The sequence below is a fragment of the Penaeus vannamei genome, chromosome 38 (genome assembly GCF_042767895.1).
Source record: "Penaeus vannamei isolate JL-2024 chromosome 38, ASM4276789v1, whole genome shotgun sequence".
Taxonomy (NCBI): Eukaryota; Metazoa; Arthropoda; class Malacostraca; order Decapoda; family Penaeidae; genus Penaeus; species Penaeus vannamei.
Window position 1 is genome coordinate 2488411 of NC_091586.1, and position 2500 is coordinate 2490910.

At 28.1% G+C, this 2500-nt stretch overlaps 1 protein-coding gene across 1 annotated transcript in view; it reads right to left on the reverse strand.

Moving 5' to 3' along the window:
* Positions 1–2500, reverse strand: part of LOC138859753 (uncharacterized) — a 16055-nt gene that overhangs the window by 8384 nt on the left and 5171 nt on the right. Inside the window, exons 2-3 of the mRNA XM_070115809.1 lie at positions 2483–2500; positions 2201–2428 (exon numbers count right to left, since the gene is read on the reverse strand). The exon at positions 2483–2500 is cut by the window's right edge and continues 1008 nt beyond it. Of these exons, the coding sequence (XP_069971910.1) occupies positions 2201–2428; positions 2483–2500 (246 nt within the window). The remainder of the gene's footprint in view (positions 1–2200; positions 2429–2482) is intronic.

The window sequence follows — 2500 nt, forward strand, 5'->3', positions numbered from 1 at the left end:
CAATCATTCACAATATTTGGAATAATTTCAATCAATCATTCACAATATTTGGAATAATTTCAATCACTCATTCACAATATTTGGAATAATTTCAATCAATCATTCACAATATTTGGAATAATTTCAATCACTCATTCACAATATTTGGAATAATTTCAATCAATCATACACAATATTTGGAATAATTTAAATCACTCATTCACAATATTTGGAATAATTTCAATCACTCATTCACAATATTTGGAATAATTTCAATCACTCATTCACAATATTTGGAATAATTTCAATCACTCATTCACAATATTTGGAATAATTTCAATCACTCATTCACAATATTTGGAACAATTTCAATCACTCATTCACAATATTTGGAATAATTTCAATCACTCATTCACAATATTTAGAATAATTTCAATCACTCATTCACAATATTTGGAATAATTTCAATCACTCATTCACAATATTTGGAATAATTTCAATCAATCACAATATTTGGAATAATTTCAATCAATCATACACAATATTTGGAATAATTTCAATCAATCACAATATTTGGAATAATTTCAATCAATCATACACAATATTTGGAATAATTTCAATCAATCATACACAATATTTGGAATAATTTCAATCAATCATACACAATATTTGGAATAATTTCAATCACTCATTCACAATATTTGGAATAATTTCAATCAATCATTCACAATATTTGGAATAATTTCAATCACTCATTCACAATATTTGGAATAATTTCAATCATTTATTCACAATGTTTGGAATAATTTCAATCAATCATACACAATATTTGGAATAATTTCAATCACTCATTCACAATATTTGGAATAATTTCAATCAATCAAACACAATATTTGGAATAATTTCAATCACTCATTCACAATATTTGGATTAATTTCAATCAATCATTCACAATATTTGGAATAATTTCAATCAATCAAACACAATATTTGTAATAATTTCAATCACTCATTCACAATATTTGGATTAATTTCAATCACTCATTCACAATATTTGGAATAATTTCAATCAATCAAACACAATATTTGGAATAATTTCAATCACTCATTCACAATATTTGGATTAATTTCAATCAATCATTCACAATATTTGGAATAATTTCAATCAATCAAACACAATATTTGGAAAAATTTCAATCACTCATTCACAATATTTGGAATAATTTCAATCAATCAAACACAATATTTGGAATAATTTCAATCAATCATACACAATATTTGGAATAATTTCAATCAATCAAACACAATATTTGGAATAATTTCAATCACTCATTCACAATATTTGGAATAATTTCAATCAATCAAACACAATATTTGGAATAATTTCAATCAAACACAATATTTGGAATAATTTCAATCACTCATTCACAATATTTGGAATAATTTCAATCAATCATACACAATATTTGGAATAATTTCAATCACTCATTCACAATATTTGGATTAATTTCAATCACTCATTCACAATATTTGGAATAATTTCAATCACTCATTCACAATATTTGGAATAATTTCAATCACTCATTCACAATATTTGGAATAATTTCAATCAATCAAACACAATATTTGGAATAATTTCAATCAAACACAAAATTTGGAATAATTTCAATCACTCATTCACAATATTTGGAATAATTTCAATCACTCATTCACAATATTTGGATTAATTTCAATCACTCATTCACAATATTTGGAATAATTTCAATCACTCATTCACAATATTTGGAATAATTTCAATCACTCATTCACAATATTTGGAATAATTTCAATCACTCATTCACAATATTTGGAATAATTTCTATCAATCATACACAATATTTGGAATAATTTCAATCACTCATTCACAATATTTGGAATAATTTCAATCAATCAAACACAATATTTGGAATAATTTCAATCAATCAAACACAATATTTGGAATAATTTCAATCAATCATACACAATATTTGGAATAATTTCAATCACTCATTCACAATATTTGGAATAATTTCAATCAAACATACACAATATTTGGAATAATTTCAATCACTCATTCACAATATTTGGAATAATTTCAATCATCATTCATATCATCATGCCAATATTATCAATAACGCGGCAATCATTCATATCATTATGCCAATAATATCAATAACACGGCGACCAATAAACCGTGGAATCACCACCAACAGCAAGAGACTCTACAATGGAGGAGAGGCCCCAACGTAGCTCTGCAATGGAGGAGAGGCCCCAACGTAGCTCTGCAATGGAGGAGAGGCCCCAACGTAGCTCTGCAATGGAGGAGAGGCCCCAACGTAGCTCTGCAATGGAGGAGAGGCCCCAACGTAGCTCTGCAATGGAGGAGAGGCCCCAACGTAGCTCTGCAATGGAGGAGAGGCCCCGAAGCAGCTCTGCAATGGAGGAGAGGCCTCAACGTAGCTCTGCAATGGAGGAGAAGCCCCAACGTAGCTCTGCAATGGAGG